Raw genomic sequence first — 21,854 nt, 5'->3', positions numbered from 1 at the left:
TTTATTCTTCTCAAGGATGCATCCAAGCTATTTTAGTGTCTGATATAGAATACAATATGCAAAAAAAATTTAGTCAACATAAATTATGCACGCATATTTGCATATGGATATTTATTTTCACTGCTATTCATGACTGACTCTTTTGAGAATATGTATATCAACACAAGAGTCTGTTCTTTTTTTTTGTATACAAATGAAAATATATACATTTAAATATATATGTGAGTATATTTGGATGGATAGATAAATTAGTGCTTGCAGGCTTACTCCTGTCTGACTCTTTGCAACCCCATGGACTGTAGCTTGCCAGGCTCCTCTGTCCATGGAATTTTCTAGGCAAGAATAATATTCTTGCCATTTCCTACTCTAGGGGATCTTCCCGACCGAGGGATCAAAACTGTGTCTCCTGCATTGGCAGGTGGATTCTTCACCACTGTGCCACCTGGGAAGCCCAGATATATAAATACCAAGACCTACATAAATTAGGATACTTACATCAGAATAAATTCGAGTTCCAATTACACGAGCATAATGTGGATTTGCCTGCATACAGTTACGAGGACAGTATACTCTGAAAAATAAAGACATATTTACAAATACTAAGTAGCTAGTTATTTTAGTCTTTCTTAGTAGTAAAACCATAGATATGCATACACAAGAGCTCAGAATTCTAAACCCTACTCATCTTTTTACTGAAGTATCGATGGTGTATAAAGTATGTTATAGGGTATAGAATAGGGTGATACAGAATTCTTATAGGTTATATCCATTTATAGTTACTACAAAATATTGGTTATATTCACTGTGTTATACAATACATCCTTGTAGTTCATTTCATACATAATAGTTTGGGCCTTTTAATGCCCTGCCTCTGTATTACTCACCCACTTCCCTCTCCCCATTGGTAGCCACTAGTTTCTTCTCTGTATCTATGAGTCGTTTTCTTTTTTTGCTATATTCACTACTTTACTGTATTTTTTAGATTTCACATATAAGTGATATCATACTGTATTTGTCCTTCTCTGTATGACTTATTAAACTTAGCATAATGCCCTCAGAGTCCATCCATGTAGTTGCAAATGGCAAATTTTTATTCTTTTTTATAGCTGAATAGTTTTTTTCTTCTGAAATAGGTCAATTGTAGAAGCCAGGCAGCAGACACAACTGCTTCTACTTACTTATCCACCCCAGCTTTTGGCACAAATGTGTTTCTTTTTTTCCCTCACTTTCTTTCAAAAGAAATTTAGCCAGAAAGCTTTCTAATTTGTGACTTCAAAGCAGAAAGATACATCAGGAAGTACTGTTCTCTTAGTATCTAGAAATTTGGTAACTAATGTGGGTGCAGAAATTAACAAATATATAACTTGGAAAAACTGAACCACTGTCTGCCACATATATCTCATAGTTTCTTTTCTCTATGATCCTATCTTTGGTATCTCATCCAGTTTCATGCTTTTCATGACAATTTCACTGTCATCTATAAACTGCTGATTTCCAAATTTACATCTCTAGTTGGGATCTTATCTCTTAATTCTAAATCTGTATTTATATATCCTGTTGTTTATTCAATATCTCCACTTGTTTTTGTTGTTGTTCAGTTGCTAAGTCATGTCCAGTTCTTTGCAACCCCATGAACTGCAACATGCCAGGCTTCTCTGTCCATCACTATCTCTCTGAGTTTCCTCAAACTCATGTCCATTGAGTCGGTGATGTGATCCAACCATCTCATCCTTTGTTGCCCCCTTTTCCTCCTGCTTTCAATTTTTCCCAGCACCAGGGCCTTTTCCAATGAGTTAGCTCTTCACATCAGGTGGCCCAAATATGGAGCTTCAGCTTCAGCATCGGTTCTTCCAAAGAATATTCAGGGTTGATTTCCTTTAGGATTGACTGGTTTAATCTCCTTGCTGTCCAAGGGACTGTCAAGAGTCTTCTCCAGCCCCACAGTTTGAAAGCATCCATTCTTCAGTGCTCAACCTTCCTTACGGTCCAACTCTCACATCCATACATGACTACTGGAAAAACCATAGCTTTGACAATATGGACCTTTGCCGGCAAAGTAATGTCTCTGCTTTTTAAAATACTGTCTAGGCTTGACATAACTATTCTTCCAAGGAGCAAGCATCTTTTAATTTAGTGGCTGCAGTCACCATCCACGTTGATTTTATCTCCACTTAGGCCTAATAAACATCTCAAATTCAGCATGTTTGAAACCAAATTCCTAATCTCCTCCTCCGGTCCCCCAAATCTTCCTTCTTTAGGCTTCCTACAATAAATGTCAACTCCATTATTTGGTTGCACAAGCCAAAACCTTTATTCTAGGCTTAATCTCCCTCCTTACCTCAACCTTATATTCAACCCACCAGCAATTTCTACTGGGTGTACATTGAAATAAACTCTGAGCATCCTGAAGTACCATGATCACTGTGACTCTGGACTCTATCATCTGACACCCAGCTCACTACAATAAGCTCTCCTATGCTCTCTCTGCTTCCAATCTTGCCCCTTCCAATCTACTTTCCCCACACACTTATACTGAAGAATACAAGTCCAATCATATCATTTCTCTGCTTCAAATATTCTAGTGGCTTTCCATCTGATTCAGAATAAAGGACAAGATCCTTACAATGACCAATAAGCCCTGAATATTGTCTTCTCATTACCTCTCTGACTTTATATCCTACCTCTCCTTCCACTTTCTCACCCAGCTCCAGTCACACTGGCCTAATGGTTATTCTTCAAACATATGGAATAATCTTATCTTCTGGGTCATTGTGCTTATCTTTCCCTCTATATGGAATGTTCTTTCTCCAGATATCCTACTCACTTACTAATACCTTAGCTCATTTTTTCAAAGTTTCCAAAAGGTTTTTGATTTAAACATAGAGTTCAATTATCAGTGTTCAATCAGTCACATGACATTAAAAAAAATCCACTCCCAGAAATTAAGAAACTTTCAAGTGGCACTTTTTAAAACTGATTGGCTCTTCAGAATTCATTCACACACACACACATAAACTAAAAGAAAATCAGAGCTAAGACTGGAAAAAAAAAACATAATTCATTCTACATAGTAAATCAGAGTCTCAACACAATGCATGCACATGTGCTCAGTCATGCCCAACTCTTTGCAACCTCATGGACTGAAGCCCGCTATGCTCCTCTGTCCATAGGATTCTCCAGGCAAGAATACTATCGTGGGTTGCCATGCCCTCCTCCAAGGCTCAGCAAAATGACCCTATGAAAATCATTATTTGATGAAAGTATCAATTATTTTCCTAAAAGTATTGTAAAAAATATTTCAATTGCAACTATCTTTACCAATTAAAGCAGGTCTTCTGCAAGGCAGTTTTTAATAAATGGCTACAATTCTTATTTAAATTTCATGTTCCTAAAGTCTGTATGACTCCAGAGTGTATATACTTCCTGTAGCATCTAAACCAGAGCCATTTAAATATAAGTAATATGTGAATCTGAGTTTTTATAACTGAATTAAAGGGTTGATTTTAATAAAAGATGCCTTCTTTTGGAGGAAGGGTATCCCCACTGACAACAAAATTGTTTTGTATTTGAGACCTGTTGGGCATTCCCTGCCCACCCTACAGGGGCAAAACCACCTGCTCTGCCCTTAGGACCAGGCTGTGCAGGCTCCGCCTTGACCATACTTAGCACTTGGTTTGTGGAAGACCGAGGTCAAACACAGTTCAAACTGAGTTAGTTTCTACTTAGGTAAGTTCAGTTCAAAGAAAGAATGTAGGAGCTTTTTGCTTGTTCGTGTTCCAATCTCCGGTTTTAACACCTTGTTATTATATACACTTGTGAGAATGTAGACAGTGATCTAGTATTTCTTTCCTTTGACTACAACTTCCATTAAGCTTGAATAAAAATGCTGACACATTTCAACAGTACCTCCTTTTACATCTAATCTTAAGGAAAGATGTTTGGCCCTGATGTGATCTGGATCTGTGAGAGTCATGCAATGACCTGACAAGTGACTGATGTGTGTAACTTGTCACTCACTGGGTGGCCAAGCCTCCGTAAAGCTGTTGGAATGAATATATGGGTCTTTTTTTTCCAATGTGAAAACAAAATATTTTTCATAGAGACAAAGACAAAAAAAATTTCAAAAACCTACATTTTTTGGAGAGAGGACACTAAGAATGCTTGGAGTGCATGCAGTGTGTGGTGTCCATTGCTCCTACTGCTAGCAGTTCAAGACCAAACACCCTTGAGTCCTAGAGACACCAGGATCTCAGGCAAAAGCAGCTGTCCAGGGTAAAAGTCCCCCATTCACTGGTTAAAAATGAAGAAAATCTAAAACACAATACCTCGGGCAATGCGAAGCAGGCTTATGGAAAGGACAGAGCTGTTCCACAGTTGTTTCACAAGTGACAGCCTGAACTGAAGTATTCAAACACAAAAAAATAAGTGAATCCTTTAGAAACAATAATATGCAACAGAGTGATAAGAAAATAAGATGAAAAAACAGTGCTAACCTGTTACTTTAGAGACTGTGAAGGAATTGGCAGACTGATATTTGCTAAAGATAAAAATATAAAAATTTCAATCATCAACATCTTACATGCATTGACATCAACATAAATTCTTACATTTTTTAAGTCTGTGAAATTTGATTTCATCTTAAACATTTTATTTAAATATCTAGACAAGAAGTAGTATTAGAATTAATCGTCTATTTTATGCCAAACCCATATGACCTTGTCGATACCATTCTTGATATCAGAGAATGACTTCTTTTCATTATCAATCTCAAAAACTTATAGGTAACAGCATGAAACAATACACATTTGTATCTATATATTTGTTTCTTATTAAAATTAAAATTTTCAATATACTCATGCTCTGTCATCACAGAACCAATTTATTCTTTTGAAAAAGTCAATACTAGGCACTGTAAAAAGACTACTAAATAATAAGTACCTTAAAGGACTGTGCATTATTCATTTTTTGTTCCCTCTAGTACTCCTTATATGCATTATTAAAGCATGAATAAAAGAAAACGCATACCATTATATATGAAATTTTTAATTGGTTTATCTATACCAGATTTTCAGAAAAACATCTATTGCAAAAGGTAATGCTTATTTGCGATGGTACTTTAATTTGACACACTCTACAAATTTCAAGAGAGTTTCTAAAATAAATAATAAAAAACAACTTAAAAGAAAAAAAGTAAATAATAGGATAAATGTTCTTTAATGCAACACCCAGTGTTTGCCTTCCTAAAGTGAATACTTAACACTGATTACTTATTGATGGTAATTAATAAATATCTGTTGAGTGAATAAGTTAATAAATAAGTGTTTCTATAAAACTGTTACTTAAGAGAATAATTGCTAATGTCTGAAAAACACACATCAAGCCTTTGAACAAAACTGTATATATACCACATCATCCCACCAGTTTTTAAGGATCTTTAATATAAAAAAATTCTTTCTAATCATTGTGAATTCCCTACTGTGGAGTTTTTTGCAATTGTAGAGTTACAAAAAAAGGGCGACTATGTCATATTTCCTAAGAAAAGGCATCCCAAAATGAGATTCAATATTGTTTATCATTTTACACAGGAGAAACTACAAAGCCTACATTTCAAAAGTCTACATTTTTCTATTTTCTACAGAGACCATATGAAAATATTTTGTTTTAGAATAATATATTTACTATGTTTAATGTGACAAACATTTCAAAAGTTAATCAATGCTTTTGTTGTTGTTCAGTCATTAAATCGTGTTCAACTCTTTGTGACTCCATGGCTTATAGTGCCCACCAGGTTCCTCTGTCCATGGGATTTCCTAGGCAAGAATACTGGAGTGGGTTGTCATTGTCCTTCTCCAGGGGACCTTCCTGACCCAAGGATAGAACCCATGTCTCCAGCACTGGCAGGCAGATTCTTTACCATTGAGTCACCAGGGAAGTCACCAGGGAATTATTTTATGCTGAGTCAAATTACATTTTAAGGAGAAGAAAGGTGACATGATACATTACATATTTAGAGACTTTTCAAAATGCTCTTTTATCTAGTACTTAATTTATCTTATTGGCAAAGTCAGTGTTGCATAAAATAAATAATTGTCTTTAAACAAGAAAGGAAGAATATGCGAATCAATTAGTCTTCTTGGGCATTTTCTGTCACAGGTGAAATATGTATTGTTTCACAATAGGAAAAACTATAAATTTATACATTCTTAATGACACGATATGCAGATGACACCACACTTATGGCAGAAAGTGAAGAGGAACTACAAAGCCTCTTGATGAAAGTGAAAGTGGAGAGTGAAAAAGTTGGCTTAAAGCTCAACATTCAAAAAACGAAGATCATGGCATCCAGTCCCACCACTTTATGGGAAATAGATGGGGAAACAGTGCAAACGGTGTCAGATTTTGGGCTCCAAAATCACTACATATGGTGAGTGCAGCCATGAAATTAAAAGACGCTTACTCCTTGGAAGGAAAGTTATGACCAACCTAGATAGCATATTGAAAAGCAGAGACAATACTTGGCCAACAAAGGTCCATCTAGTCAAGGCTATGGTTTTTCCTGTGGTCATGTATGGATATGAGAGTTGGACTGTGAAGAAAGCTGAGCGCCAAAGAATTGATGCTTTTGAACTGTGGTTTTGGAGAAGACTCTTGAGAGTCCCTTGGACTGCAAGGAGATCCAACCAGTCCATTCTGAAGGAGATCAGCCCTGGGATTTCTTTGGAAGGAATGATGCTAAAGCTGAAACTCCAGTACTTTGGCCACCTCATGCGAAAAGTTGACTCACTGGAAAAGACTCTGATGCTGGGAGGGATTGGGGGCAGGAGGAGAAGGGGATGACAGAGGATGAGATGGCGGGATGGCATCACTGACTCAATGGAGGTGAGTCTGAGTGAACTCTGGGAGTTGGTGATGGACAGGGAGGCCTAGCGTGCTGCAATTCATGGGGTGGCAAAGAGTCGGACACGACTGAGCGACTGAACTGAATGACACAAAATTTAAAATTTAGAGTTTTAGCATTATCTGCATAAGTTGGCTCAATGTTAAGAATCCGCTTGCAATGCAGGAGACACAGATTTGATCCCTGGGTCAGGAAGAGCCCCTCGAAAAGGCAATGGTAACCCACTCCAATACTGCCTGGAGAATTCCATGGACAGAGAAGCCTGGTGGGTTACAGTCCACAGAGTCTGCAAAGAGCCAGACACGACTGAAGCAACTTACTTAGCATGTATAAGCAAAAGGGTTCAACTGAATTCAGAGACTTTTCCTTCTTTTTGCCCATGGATATTATGTAGCTGAAATAAGCCTTTCTATCCTCTCTCTTTATAAATTAAATTCTTCTGTGCTTTGTTCTAAAAGAAAGTAACTCATTGTTGCAACTTAAAATCTCTGGTCACAAGATTATTCAGGTACTTACCCAATTGTTTGAACACCATTTCTATTGGATTTGATAAAATAATGTTTCCTTCCTTGTCTAGTGATATCCACCCAACCACCATCATTGTCTATTATCCCGTAATGAATTGCAGCCCTACAGATACTGGATTGCTGGGAGAAAAGAAAGAGAGAGAAAAGATGGTGAAAATAAGAATTCTGCATGGGATACCACTCATTACTATTTATGGCTTTAAACATTTCTTAGCAAAATATCTATAAATACATAAACTATTTTTTCCATTAAAAATCAAATATTATTTGAAAGGAGTCTATCCTCAAACTTATAATACTTACCATTTCATAATGTACACTGCCAATAACTTTAGCTTTACTATCCAAACAGCCAGCAGGGCATTCATATCTAAATGAAAGAAACGGGAAACAAAATTTAGCCTCTCTGAATGTCTGTATAAAATGAAAGTATTTTTGTATCTTGTCAATTAATTTTGAGTGCAATCATAAATATTACCTATTACAGGTTGTTCCTTTGCACTGATCTCTTAATCTTACTTCACAAGAAACAATTTGAGCTAAAATTTAAAAGATAATAATAATTTAGTTGATGTACAGCTGCTCTGATTCATCCATACAGTCTAATGCCAAGTTTTTGCCATTCTAAAAATGTTCAAGATTAATAAAATATAGTTGACTATGTCAGCAATGTAGACTTTACAATTTCTGTAAATAATGCAGAGGTCTTACACATTTGCTGCGTGCTTATGACTTCGTTTCTGTTACTATCATCGGCTACTGTCCGGATGTGGGTGTCATGGACTTGTGACTGCTGCCGTTCAATTTCATTTGTTTCTTCTTCTTGAGCGGGATAGTAACTATCTGATCCTTCTGTCAGAGAAAAGGATTTAAGAAATACGAGTTCTTCTTAAATGTGCACAAATTATCAAGAATGACACATCTTTATATGCCTGTCTAACATCTGATACTACTAGAAAAATCCATACTGTATATTGGCACACGTTTTGGCTTACAGTAGTGATCTTACATACTGCATTGGAATAAATAAAGCAGGTGCATAAACTTTTGAGCCCTTGATTCATTTATGCTACCATTTGGCTAATATCAAATGGAATCATTTCTAAGCTTTCCTTATATTTTAAAGTGAAATCAATGATTCATTTCATAATGACACCATGAAATCTATACAGTGATCTAAATGAAGTTGAGGCTTATGACTTTTCATTTCTTTTCTCAAATGAAACCATCTTTTCAGGAGGATAACACTCAAAATTTTCAAAAGAATCACATTTAAAATTCTCCTGAAAGGAAATTCAGCCTAAGAAGAATTGACATTTCCTTGTTATTTATCACAATATCAGTTCCCATGGAAAAGTTTCTATTGTAGAAGGAAATTCAATGTGCATAAATAAATTCAATGTGCAGAAATTTAAATTTAACAACGGAAAATATGCAAACATTGAATTTAATATTTTTTTCCAGGCTGGCTTATATCAAGGGCTTGATGGGCACATTTTGAAAATGTAGTTATTTTCATGTATGTCCAAGAATTCAGAACCTAAAAAAAGGAAGTATGAATTCAGAGGAAAGTCAGCTTTAAAAAACATTGTGGTCACTGACAATGGAGCAGGCAGGTTGGAGGTTTGGGGGTAGAACGGATGGAAAACAGACTCGCACACAAAGAAGAATATTTTTAGGAATTAAAAATGGCTCATATAACAGAGTGAAATATATGGTTACTTCTTGTCTACTTATTATACCTAATGAGCACTCAATCATTAAGGGAAAAAAGATCTCTGAGTACTGAAAAGTGGCTTCATTTACACATATTTTCTGATACACTTGGTCTGCATTAATCTTCATTTAGTCATCATTAAGAATAAAGTAGTACAAGAGAGTAAAATGTTCACTTGGATACCCAATAAGGGGATGACCTTCACATAGTTTTATCAGGTAAGTTTTATCTTCATGTGCTACAAATAAGACACCATGCATTTCATTTACTTTACATTTACTTTTGAGGACATCCAATGTATGCGAGACAGCACTTTTTGCAACAGTTTTATAATATATTTTATGTGTGTATATATATGCACATATATTGTTATTTTGGCATGAGAAATTATATACTTTTGCAGTAAGAAGCAGAGAATTAGTATAATTCATTGGGCATGGTTCAATAAGAGTCACGGATAGGTATTTAGGCAAAAATTTTTAAAGCACTTAAAATAAATTGTGTTAAATTACTAAATTCTTCAAAAAAATTGACATTCATGGAAATAATTCTAGCCAACACTATATCAAGATGGTTTTTAAGACTGTAAATATACTCATCACTCTAGGATAATTTCAAAGTAGAATTAAGTGGTCATCTGAAGCAATCATGCAACTTTCCTTTAAATACAAATTAGTGTAATAGACTTATTAATGTTATAAATATTCTTAAAATATTTTAAATGATTTTTCAGAATATTTGAAATAGAGTTCTGAAAACTTTTCATGTAATAATTAAATGTGCCTTCTGGCTTTTTAAACACAAATTAATGTGGAAGTTGGATTAAAATATAAATCAAACTGAATGTTACAATAGCACATACCTTTGTAGCACAGATTTTCTCTACAGCCTCCTCCAAAACTCGGTGGGCAAGCAGAACAGGGCCGGCCATGTTTGTAGGGGGCATGGCCCCACCAGTTTCCCCTTAAAAAAATAATTCACTCCATTAAGTGGTAGTTTATTTTTCCTATTTTTGAGAAATCTTTATACTGTTTTCCACAGTGGCTGCACTAATTTACATTCCCAGCACCAATGTACAAGGGTCCTCTTTTCTCTACATCCTCACCAACATTTGTTATTTGTATTCTTTTTAATAATAGTATTTCTGACAAATGTGAAGTGACATCTCATTGTTACTAAGTTTAGACATACATTGCTATCCCATTCTTTTGAAAATATTCTAAATAATGTGCTATATGTATTGTTAAGAATTACAAAACCAAACTTCTTCAAAACACTAACTTTTGCTATGGGATATTCATCTATATTCCATTTGTCTTAATAAAAATAGACTTTTGACTTACATTTGACTGAAGTTTAGTTGTGTAATATTTTCAATGTAATTATTTGAAGGGTCTTTACAACAGATGAAAATACATTTCTCAGTCTATAGTTTCTCATCTCTAATAAACCCAAATTATTAAATATTTAAACAATATAATAGTACAATAAGTAAAACTGAAGGCCTAAAAATATGATTCTTATCTTTACAAAGATCATAGTTTAAATTTTCACATTCCTTTTAAGCACCAATATTATGCATCGGGCAACCATAACTGTTGCCATATTAAGTAAAGTGAGTAAAACCAGTGCACTTTACTTCATAACACACACTGAAAATGAGAAAAAAAAGTCAAGAATATAAAGTTATATCTACATTGTTAAGAAATATTTACACATAAAAGCAGTGTTTCGTCTACTCACTTTGGGGAATAATTGCACACCAGGTAAACAGCTTTGGGCCATATTTGCCCCCAGATGTTCATGTTGTGGCACAAATTAATGGCACAGCCTATTCTGCTACTTGTTGCCCACACCACCTACATCAGAGGGGAAAAAAGCCTCAGAGAAAGCAGGTTGAGATGAAATAAGACAACAACGTATCTGAGAGAAAATGTATAGAAGTGAACTCAAGAACCAGCTGTTACCATTCAAAATGAAATGAGGCAATGTCCAAAAGGATATTTTTCTAGAGATTTTAGGAAGTCCTTAACTTAACTTAAAAAGAGAGAGAGAGAGAGATACATAATAACTCTGAAAGTGAAAGTGTTAGGTGCTTAGTCGAGTCTGACTCTTTGTGACCCCATGGACTGTAGCCCACCAGGCTCCTCTGTCCATGGGGATTCTCCACAAGAATTTTGGAGTGGGTAGCCATTCCCTTATCCAATTTTCATATATAAAACATAAAAATCTTATTTGTTACTAAATAATTCAAATGTTACACACCTTCACAAGCCTAAATGGCATATTAATTTTTTTAATGAAGAAACCTACCTAACAAAGGAAGAGAAATTCTCATCTTAAAACAGAAAGTACTGGAGCAAAAGTTTAGGTGTTCAAATTTCTCACATTTTAATGTGTCACTGCCTATTAGGGAACCTCCTGCTGATCTTAATCTTGGACATGCTAAGGTATACAGAAGTATGCTTTATATTCAGTAATAATCAGTCATAAAAAGTCTAGAAACTCAGATCTGTGGTGAGTTTTATCTATTCAACTCTGCCATTAATTGGCTGATTTAGTAGTTTAGGACATATCCAATGGGAACACTGAGAATTTTTCTAAAAAGATAAATGCTGCATGCATCAAATATACTGAATGTCATGGTAAATAAAACCATATTTTTATTTTTGGAAAATAAAAAATAAAGACATCTGAATATAAAGATGGTAAATTTCCTCCCATCTGCATTTATTGGGGCTATATTAAAGTATTTTAAACATAAAATCACTGAAATAATATGTTTAAGGAAATGTCTATACATTTCTCCACTATTGTTTATAAAAATTTATAAGCCTGTTCTACATGCATCTATAGATTTGTAACAGCCATATTAAATGATATAAGGAAGACAAATGTTCAGTACTTTATAAGTTCTCCTACAAAAAACAAACAAAGAAAACTTTGTTAGTTTCACAAATTCAGAGGAATAAAGTATAATATACCCCAGACATACCTGTGTATAATGAGTACATACAGGACCAGAGCATCTGAATGGACAATATGGGTTACATTCATGTTCATACGGGTAGCTAAAGTCTCTTACTTCATCATACCATGCTTGCACATGAAATGTTGGGGGCCTGTATCTTTTTGAAAGAAAATAACCACAAAGATCAAGTAAGGCTGGAGAAAACTAAACATTGCTGAAAGCACTGATAAAATGTGGTAGAGAGGCAGTTCTGTGGAATTTACTCATATTAAACACTTTTGCCTATTACGTCACTAATATATCAATTACTTGAAACAAAAACATGTCTAGGGTACTGCTGATCATTCTGCTATAATATTTATTTTTTTCTTATTTGTCTTGGTGTGACTGCTTGTTTTCCTTTTAGGCACTAAGCCTTTGAAAACTTACAATGATGAATTAGTAAGTATTTCATTTCAAACTCTTCTGTTTTCAGAAACAAAAAGTTATATTTTAAGCTACCTTCCCCAGTGGGCTCCCAAATTCTGTCCAATTGACGGAAGCAAGTTCGCAGGTCCATGTTCCCACAAACAAGTTTCAGCCCAGGATTCTGCAGACCGTTCCAGTTCTACATCCCATGTCTACGATTCAAAACAAAAACAAAATACAGACATGAAAGGATAATGTATATAGAGAGTTTGGACATTTCTTTAGAATATACAGTTAGTTACGTTTTCTTCTTTCTGACTTCTTTGCAAAGTCAGCATCTTAATCTGGGTTCTCATCATCTCTCACCTAGATTTTTGCACTAGCCTCCTAATGAATCTCCTTTCATCCATCCCACATCTCTCCAATCTGCTCTATTAGTGTTAAGAATTGCCTGCTGCTGCTACTGCTGCTAAGTCGCTTCAGTCGTGTCCGACTCTGTGCGACCCCATAGACTACAGCCCGCCAGGCTCCCCCATCACTGGGATTCTCCAGGCAAGAACACTGGAGTGGGTTGCCATTTCCTTCTCCAATGCATGAAAGTGAAAAGTGAAAGTGAAGTCGCTCAGTCGTGTCCGACTCCCAGCGACCCCATGGACTGCAGCCTACCAGGCTCCTCCGTCCGTGGGATTTTCCAGGCAAGAGTACTGGAGTGGGGTGCCAGTGCCTTCTCCATAAGAATTGCCTAAGTGGACACAAATACACTTAAGTGATTCCTCTGTCTAATCACATTGAACAAATCCCTGTACACATAAAGTCCAAATCCTCGCTCGCAATATTCCCTGTCATAAAACCGTTATTCCTTGCTTTTGCTAGCACTGTTTCCTCTGCAGAACACATCCTTGTCCCAATTATTTGTCAGACAGATCCTTACTCGTATCATGATCCAACTTTATATAATACATTCTTGACACATTTTCATTTCTCTGAAACGTAAGCCATTTCCTCCTTTGGACTCTGAAGCTTTGTTATGCTCTTTGCCATGTGGCGCTTGTGGTAAACAACCCGCCCGCCGACGCAGGAGACTTAAGAGACATGGGTTCAATCCCAGGGTTGGGAAGAGCCCCCGGAGAAGGGAATGGCAACCCACTCCAGTATTCCTGCCTGGAGAGTCTCACGGACAGTAGGGCCTGGTGGGCTATAGTCCATGGGGTCGCAAAGAGCTGGACACAACTGAAGAGACTCAGCACGGCACTGAGATGCTAGTGTTCATCCGTATGTCTCTGTCACAGGCCTGTGAGTGGCTTGGGGACAGTTGTTTAACTCATGTTTGTAACCGCAGCTTGTTATCTATGTCTGTCATATGGACAAGGTGGTCAGTAAATGTCTGCTGAATAAATGAATGGTTAATGAATCTGAATTCCATAAAATAGAAATGTATTTTTGTACGCAAAAAATCCAACAAGAGTGACTAACTCACACTTTAAAAATACTTGATAAAGAAACATTTACAATTACAAAATCATTACCAAAATAATTTCGTATGTCCAGAGTTTAATATTCAGTTTGTTAATTTGAAAATCAGGCAGCATAGTGAATGGGGTGGTAAAAACAAAGAATTTTCCAATACTGGGTTCAATACTGGCACAATTACAGGATTCTGGGCATGTTAGGAGGATAGAAAAATAGGCCTGGAACTAGAAAATGAGGACACAACCTAAGGTGAAAGCAGTGAAACTGGAGAAAAGCAGACAGACTGAAATAATCTTTGGGAATTTAAATTCCTAGAAGTTGATGGATGACTAAAGGCAGGCAGTGATGGAAAGAAAAAAAAAAGGTGAAGACTGATGAGATTACCAAACTGTGAGAAAGAAAAACAGAAAGAGAAATAGATTGTTGTAATAGAAGTGTATGTCTCTGCACTTCAATGCATATTTCAAGGCTGATGGGTGACGTGTCTGTGATACACACAGTATATACGTCAAGTGGAGAGTGGAGATAGATGATTGGGGTTCTGGGAAAAGAAATATACTCCAAAGACATGAATTTTCAAGTTATTCACTCAGAGATGAATTACTTCAGGAAGATGATACAGAATGAGAAAATATGTAAAGCAAACTCTGGGGTTATTATAATTGAAGAGGAGAAAAAAAATGTTTAAGTAAAATGAACAAGGAAAAGCAGAATCAGAAAGGCTAAGGGAAAACTGAAAGAGGATTAAATTTTAAAAGGCACAGGACAAGAGATTCCAGGAGTAGAGAGTGGGCAATTAAGCTCAAATGTTACAGAGAAGTCAAAGAAGATGAGGTCCGCTCAGTATTAATTCATTACTAAGAGCAATTTAAGGGATTTCCCTGCCGGTTCAGTGTTTAAGAATCCACCTTGCAATGCAGAGGAGATGGGTCTGATCCTTGGCCAGAGAGCTGAGAATTCACATCAAAGTGTTAGTCACTCAGTCAGTCACACAGTCGTGTCCCACTCTTTGCAACCCCATGGACTGTAGCCTGCCAGGTTCCTCTGTGCTTGGAATTCTCCTGGCAAGAATACTGGAGTAGGTTGCTATTCCCTTTTCCAGGCAATCTTCCCCGCCCAGTGATTGAACCTGGGTCTCCTGCATTGCAGGCAGATTCTTTACCACCTGAGCCACCAGGGAAGTCCTTTTAAAGGATGGAAGAAACCTAACCATGATTAGAGGTTCAAAAGGACAAGATACTAGAAAACAAAACAAAAGGAAAAAAAAGTATGTGTGAAGAAGGGAAGTTTCTTCATTCTATGTATAGTCTCCATATAATCTTGCAACAAACATTCTTGCTAATTCAACTGTGGATCTGAAATACATAAAATCATGCTTTCAAAGCCAGAAAAAAACAGTATACAAAATTAGGATAATACTACATCTTTATTATCTACCAAAAATACACAAAAAAAGAATATTTACATGCCACTAAAAAATTAACAGCATAAAAGTATCTGGATTTCATAAAAACTTGAATTTCACTTTGAATTAATATCTAATGTTCAAGACGACTGGTTTTGTGGTGTAGACATCAGAAACGTATGCTATCAGTAAGTATTGGGTAAACACTTTGCCAAATGTGAACATACTATTAATTAAATTCATTACTTATATTAGACCTAATTTTATAATTATATTTTATGTAAGATGCAAAGGCATAATTCAAATTACTGTCATTATTTACCCAAACAAATTAGGTAAGAAACAAAGAATTTGGCTGAAGTCCCAAAAAATGAGCAAGATGCTGATTTCCTTTTGTATCCAGATGGTCAGAGACAGTCATTGCTCAAAAGCAAGCTTATTTCTAGGTAGAGTTCCCTGGTAAGTAGGTTGTCCTTAAGAGACAAACAAATTTTTGCCTTCAATCTTGAAAATCAGGTTCTTGCATAATATTTTAGTCATACTCATGGCTCAGTGATAAAGAATCCACCTGCCAATGCAGAGACTCGGGTTCAACCCCTGGGTCAGGAAGAGCCCCTGGAAGAGGAAATGGCAACCCACTCAGGTATTCTTGCCTGGAAAATCCCTTGGACAGAGAAGCCTGGCGGGCTACAGTCCACGTGGTCGCAAAAGAATCGGACACGACTTAGCGCCTAAACACCACCACAGTGAAAATATATTTATCCATAGGTTTCTAATCTAGCAACAAAGCAACCTCACAAAGAGCAGCCAGGCACCAGAAGAAAAACACAAACATTCCTAGATGGGGAAGGAAAAAAAAAAAGGCCTTGAAACCATTGGAATGGTTTTAAAACACTCTTCCCACGAAGGGTGGAGTTGAATTCCCTCCCCTTTCCTTCAAGTTGAGTTAGATAGTGGCTCCCTTCTAACAAACAGAATAGCCTTGTGAGATTTCCCCAGCTAGGTTAGGAAATAAAGCCTCTATCTGATTCTTTCTCTTTTGAGGCACATATCTTAAAAGACCTGAATCAACAAATTAGGATTTCAGCTACCCAGAAGAGGTAGCTAAAAAAATAAGATGGAGAGACCACACAGAAACAGACAGACAGATGCAAGAAGAGTCCCTTCTGTTTGTGTTTTCCTGGCCCAGACATCAGACTTGTAAGTTTGCCTGTCCAGGTCACTACAAACAAGTCAGAGACCCCAAAGAAGAACCACCCAGCTAAGGGAGTTCTTAAGGCCCTTATTCAAGGTCAATTTACTCTTGTGTTACACACAATTCTACAACCTTAGACATCAGTTTTTCCTACAAAATTGATGGATTCTTTCTAGAGAAGATACACCCATATTTCCAAGTTCACAAATATGTTGTATATCCAAAGTTTGTTTATATATCTGTTGTGTAGAAACTGGAATAAAATCTACAACATATCATTTGAATGATTCAGGCTATGTTTTCTTATTTGTAAAATATGTCAGTTGAGAGAGAAGACAATTCAGGCTCCTTTAAGGACTAAAATTCAATTGTTGACTATATATTATGGAGAAGTTGTTTTTACAGCATGACTTCTCTTCTATTTAATCCATTAAAAATGGGGGTGGGGGACACCCCTGGTGGTCCAGTAGTCAGATACCACCTTCCAATGCAGGGGGTGTGGGTTTGATCCCTGGTTGGGAAACTAAGACCCCACATGCTGCAGGATGTGGCCAAAAATAAAAATAAATAACACTCATTAAAAATAATAAAACAGGGAGTGGAGCATATCAAATTAACTATGATAATGCTAAAACAGGGACAAACATTCTTTTAATCCCAGAACTGAGGCAAAAAGCATGCAGCTAAAATTTGCTATCAATATTTAATAAATATTAGTGACAATTTTGAAAGTAATCAGTTGAAGAATCTAATCAAGCACGGCTATTTAGGATAAGTTCAATAATAGGAATCAAGAACATTCTTTAAAAAAAAAATCACTGAAAATATAGCTGTCCTGGAAGGAATACTATCATATAACATGACAACAGCACGCAATATATATTTTTATGCTACAACATAATATTTCAGGTTTGAAGACAGGCAATAATTCATACCCATCCCATTTAAATGCAGGTTACTCTCCATACATTTCTATTTAAATTCAGGATTGTAAATTAAATCAAGATGGCCTAACCAGCTTCATTTTTTCTCTCTGAACTATTCACCCAGGACTAATTTAAAGCCAAACCACACTTAAAATTACCATTTCTTTATAGAACGGGTACTTGAGGTGTGCAGAAATAAAAACCACTCTATTTTCCAGCTACACGAATAAGCTGTTCCTTCTGAGAACATAGTAAAGTCTTCAATTTAAGTTTTATTACTAAAAGAAACATTTAGAATATTATTAACATACTTTGTCTCCTGGGTCATTTTTCAACCAGTTGAACATAGTGGCTCTATCATTTCCTGTGTGTGTGTATATGAGAAACCTTAAACCTTGACAAAGGACTTTTAAAAGTAAACCTTGACATTTATAGTAGTTTTAGCACTAAAAGGGCTTCCTTGGTGGCTCAGACAGTAAAGAATTTGCCTGCAATGCAGGAGACCTGAGTTCAATCCCTGGGTTGCGAAGAGCCCCTGGAGAAGGAAATGACTACCCACTCCATGATTCTTGCCTGGAAAATTCCATGGACAGAGGAGCCTGGCAGGCTCCAGTCCATGGGGCTGCAAAGAGTAGGATAAGTCAGATACAACCGAGCAACTTTCACTTCACTTCACTTTAGTACTAAAACAATGTGTTGTAAAATTTGAAAATTATGTAGCTATCTAGACATATACAGAAAATTCCATTGACTGCTCTTCTTTGTGAAATGTGGTGAGCATACACAATTCATACTCCTACCAGAATACCTGTTACGCTGTTATAATAACACTCAATGACAGCTGCAAATCATTGAGGAGTGGAGTTTTTAATAGAGTTAATATTGCTGGCTTACCAGAGGTTGTATCCCTATACATGAGGCAAAGACAGTCATTAGTAACATAACTCTTTCTCTCTGATACTGAGAATAGTTCCTCTCTTAAAAAAGATTCAGTTCAGTTCCTCAGCTGCGTTGGACTCTTTGCAACCCCATGGACTGCAGCACGCCAGGCTTCCCTGTCCATCACTAACTCCCAGAGCTTGCTCAAACTCATGTTCATCAAGTTGGTAATGCCATCCAACCATCTCATCCTCTGTCGTCCCCTTCTCCTCCTGCCTTCAATCTTTCCCAGCATCAGGGTCTTTTCCAATGAGTCAATTCTTTGCATCAAGTGGCCAAAGTACTGAAGTTTCAGCTTCAGCATCAGTCCTTCCAATGAATTCTCAGGTCTGATTTCCTTTAGGATTGACTGGTTTGATCTCCTTGCAGTCCAAGGGACTCTCAAGAGTCTTCTCCAACACCACAGTTCAAAAGCATCAAATCTCCATCGCTCAGCTTTCTTTATATAGTCCAACTCTCACATCCATATATGACTACTGGAAAAACCACAGCATTGACTAGATGGACCTTTGTCAGCAAAGTAATGTCTCTGCTTTTTAATACATGCTGTCTAGGCTGGTCACAGTTTTTATTCCAATAAAGATTTTCAAATATATTTTCTATACTATTGTACATTCATAGTCACTAAGTTGTGTCCAACTTTTACAACCCCATGGGCTATAGACCACCAGGGTTCTCTGTCCATGGGATTCTCCAGGCAAGAATACTGAAGTGAGTAGCCATTTCCTTTTTTTTAGCGGATCTTCCCAACCCAGGTATCAAACCAGCATCTCCATGATTGACATGCAGATTCTTTACCACTGAGCCACCTGGGAAGTCCATTTACATAACCTTAAAATTCTTGTCCTGGAAATCACTGTCATTTTGCAGTGTCAAAATTATTGTTGCAGTACATTAAACCAGAGTTGAACTCAATGTTAATTACTCACTAGGAATCTGCCTGAAGAGCGTTTTCTTATAATTGAGGCTTCAAAATTATTAGTACAAAAACTAAAGAGAATAGTAGACTATTCTTCAAATAAAAGTCAAACATTAATTTGAACTTTTTAATTAAGTATTAGTACTAAAGATTGTATTAAAGCATATGGAGTAAAGTTTTGTGATATTATCTGCTTGATTTCTGTACTTAGACTCTTCACACATAAACCCTCAAAGATGAATGGTAGGCCAAGGAAATCAGAATTGAAAGAGACACATGTACCCCACTGCTCATCGCAGCACTGTTTACAATAGCCAGGACATGGAAGCAAGCTAGATGTCCATCAGCAGACAAATGGATAAGAAAGCTGTGGTGCACATACATAGTGGAATATCACTCAGCTATTAAAAAGAACACATTTGAATCAGTCCTAATGAGGTGGATGAAACTGGAGCCTATTATACAGAGTGAAGTAAGTCAGAAAGAAAAACACCAATACAGGATATTAACATATATATAGAATTTAGAAAGATGGTAATGATGACCCTATATGTGAGACAGCAAAAGAGATACAAAGAACAGACTTTTGGACTCTGTGGGAGAAGGTGAGGGTGGGATGATTTCAGAGTAGAGCATTGAAACATACCTTACCATATGTGAAATAGATCACCAGTCCAAGTTTGATGCGTGAAACAGGGCACTCAAAGCAGGTGCACCAGGATGACCCTGAGGGATGAGGTGGGGAGGGAGGTGGGAGGAGGGGTTCAGGATGGGAGACAAAGCCCATGGGGTTCAGGATGGGAGACACACCTGTGGCTGATTCATGTCAATGTACGGCACAAACTACCACAATACTGTAATTAGCCTCCAATTAAAATATATAAATAAATTTTTTAAAAAAAGGATGAGTGGTAGGGATGGAAATGACAAATGTCTCTTTATCCACAAAGATACTGATGAGCACTTCCTGGTGAAGGTACCATGATAATTAGTCTACTGAAGGAAATATTCTAAATGACACTGAAGATGTAAATAGTTTATTTCATATATTGGGTTGGCCAAAAAGTTTGTTCAGGTTTTTCCATAAGATGCTGCAGAAAAAAATCCAAACAAACTTTTTGGCAACTCAATAGTTTAGATTCACCAATTAAAAAAACATTATGAGTAAACAAATAAATTTTAATAGGAAATTGACCAGCATGATCTGACACATTTAAATGCACACAGAAATAATCTACTGACTGGAAACTCTCACATAATTTAGTAACTGTTTAATGTCATTCTAAAGAGGGAGAAATATGACTGCAAGATTTTCTACCATTCTACAAAACCCCATCTAAGTGGCTTAAGCTATGATAAGTCTTTTTGAAGATATGCTGAGACGTGAAAAGATGTAAGTCTTTTCGAAGACATTCTTGCCTGGAAAGTCCATGGACAGAGGAGCCTGGTGAGCTATAGTCCACTGGGCCTGAAAAGTCGGACACAACTGAGCACACATGCTTTGAAAAATAGCTTTAAATAGTTAACATAAACTTTTACTCAAAAATATTTTAAAATAGCAAGCAATGTTGTAATTTTCTATTCAAAAGAGTATCTAAATAATCTAGAAATAATGTTTAAGTTCATTATAACTTTTGGCAAAATTGAAACAGCTTTACTGGGTTTTCAAGATAAATGCAAAAAGAAATGGTCCTTGACTATCTTACTGGACTTTTAAAATATGCATTGTTGTCTGGCAAAGTAACAATATCAAAGCACAATAGTGTTTGAAAATGCAATTACGCTGGACATCTAGATCTTGGCTGAAACCTCTGGTCTTATATTCCTACCGAAAACTATAAATTACAATGAAACTATAAAATTTGAAAATGAATTCCATGAACATCTGTCTTTTTTAAATGTATATATCTGCATACAGACGGAGAAGGCGATGGCACCCCACTCCAGTACTCTTGCCTGGAAAATCCCATGGACGGGGAAGCCTGGTAGGGCTGCAGTCCATGGGGTCGCGAAGAGTCGGACACGATTGAGCAGCTTCACTTTCACTTTTCATGCACTGGGGAAGGAAATGGCAGCCCACTCCAGTGTTCTGATGACAACAGAAGCTATTTCTTAACTAAGAAGCAAAAGTTGATTTGTGACTTTCAAGACTGCAAAGCCAAAGTGTTAGTTGCTCTGTGAGATCTGACTCTTTGTGATCCCATAGACTATAGCTCACTAGGCTCCTCTCTCCCTGGGATTCTACAGGCAAGAATACTATAGTGGGGTGCCATGCCCTTTTCCAGGGGATCTGCCCAACCCAGGGATCAAACATGGGTCTCCTGCACTGTAGGCAGATTCTCTACCATGTGAGCCTCCAGGGAAGCCTAATGATGATTCTAGAGAACTGTTTCTGAATCATCCCTATTGGATAAAGTTTTAATACTGTGCCAAACAGAGAAATACAACTGAAAACCTTCAATAAAACTTCCCAGTAAAA

The 21,854-nt window shown here is 36.6% G+C and overlaps 1 protein-coding gene across 1 annotated transcript in view; it reads right to left on the bottom strand.

The window, feature by feature from the left end:
• The window catches only part of CRISPLD1 (cysteine rich secretory protein LCCL domain containing 1), a 50,705-nt gene that overhangs the window by 9,399 nt on the left and 19,452 nt on the right, over window positions 1-21,854 (bottom strand). Inside the window, exons 3-13 of the mRNA XM_070802730.1 lie at window positions 12,615-12,733; window positions 12,138-12,270; window positions 10,886-11,001; window positions 10,005-10,105; window positions 8,137-8,277; window positions 7,904-7,964; window positions 7,729-7,795; window positions 7,415-7,545; window positions 4,494-4,537; window positions 4,326-4,398; window positions 496-571 (exon numbers count right to left, since the gene is read on the bottom strand). Of these exons, the coding sequence (XP_070658831.1) occupies window positions 496-571; window positions 4,326-4,398; window positions 4,494-4,537; window positions 7,415-7,545; window positions 7,729-7,795; window positions 7,904-7,964; window positions 8,137-8,277; window positions 10,005-10,105; window positions 10,886-11,001; window positions 12,138-12,270; window positions 12,615-12,733 (1,062 nt within the window). The remainder of the gene's footprint in view (window positions 1-495; window positions 572-4,325; window positions 4,399-4,493; window positions 4,538-7,414; window positions 7,546-7,728; window positions 7,796-7,903; window positions 7,965-8,136; window positions 8,278-10,004; window positions 10,106-10,885; window positions 11,002-12,137; window positions 12,271-12,614; window positions 12,734-21,854) is intronic.

Source organism: Bos indicus, chromosome 14, assembly GCF_029378745.1.
Source record: "Bos indicus isolate NIAB-ARS_2022 breed Sahiwal x Tharparkar chromosome 14, NIAB-ARS_B.indTharparkar_mat_pri_1.0, whole genome shotgun sequence".
In the NCBI taxonomy this organism is placed as follows: Eukaryota; Metazoa; Chordata; class Mammalia; order Artiodactyla; family Bovidae; genus Bos; species Bos indicus.
The sequence above is the reverse complement of the archived record's forward strand: the minus strand, read 5'-3'. Positions and strand labels throughout refer to the sequence as shown.